The sequence below is a fragment of the Penaeus monodon genome, chromosome 32 (genome assembly GCF_015228065.2).
Source record: "Penaeus monodon isolate SGIC_2016 chromosome 32, NSTDA_Pmon_1, whole genome shotgun sequence".
Lineage (NCBI taxonomy): Eukaryota > Metazoa > Arthropoda > Malacostraca > Decapoda > Penaeidae > Penaeus > Penaeus monodon.
This window is the reverse complement of record NC_051417.1, coordinates 22,398,327-22,398,707: the sequence shown is the minus strand read 5'-3', so window position 1 is coordinate 22,398,707 and position 381 is coordinate 22,398,327. Positions and strand designations below refer to the sequence as shown.

General features: G+C 34.6%; 1 protein-coding gene across 1 annotated transcript in view; it reads left to right on the top strand.

Moving 5' to 3' along the window:
- Positions 1 to 381, top strand: part of LOC119593722 (transcription elongation factor S-II-like) — a gene marked incomplete in the record, with an annotated part of 13,827 nt that extends 13,446 nt beyond the window's left edge. The window contains 1 exon segment of the mRNA XM_037942695.1: positions 180 to 381. Coding sequence (XP_037798623.1) covers positions 180 to 260 — 81 coding nt within the window.

Below are 381 nucleotides of genomic sequence, written 5' to 3'. Positions count from 1 at the left end.
TCCGAAAATGCAAAAGTAATTGTACATTCTTATTCAGAGATGCAAAGATACTTTACTTATTACATTTATATCAAGGGTTGCAGGTATCTCCAAACCTAGTATTTATCAACATCTTGTGCTTCTGTAGTAACTCATGAATTCCAGTTATTAATACTGACCTTTCTCTTTTTCTCTTATAGATGCAAACAAGAAGTTCTGATGAACCGATGACGACATTTGTTTTGTGCAATCACTGTGGCAACCGCTGGAAGTTCTGCTAAAACAACTGGAGGAATCCTTTGTGGGCCAAAATACTATTTTTTCTAGTTTTATTTTGGAGGTATTAACGATTGACTCATCCACGAAAGTTAGTTGGTAAAGTTGGTATTAAACCTTCACTAT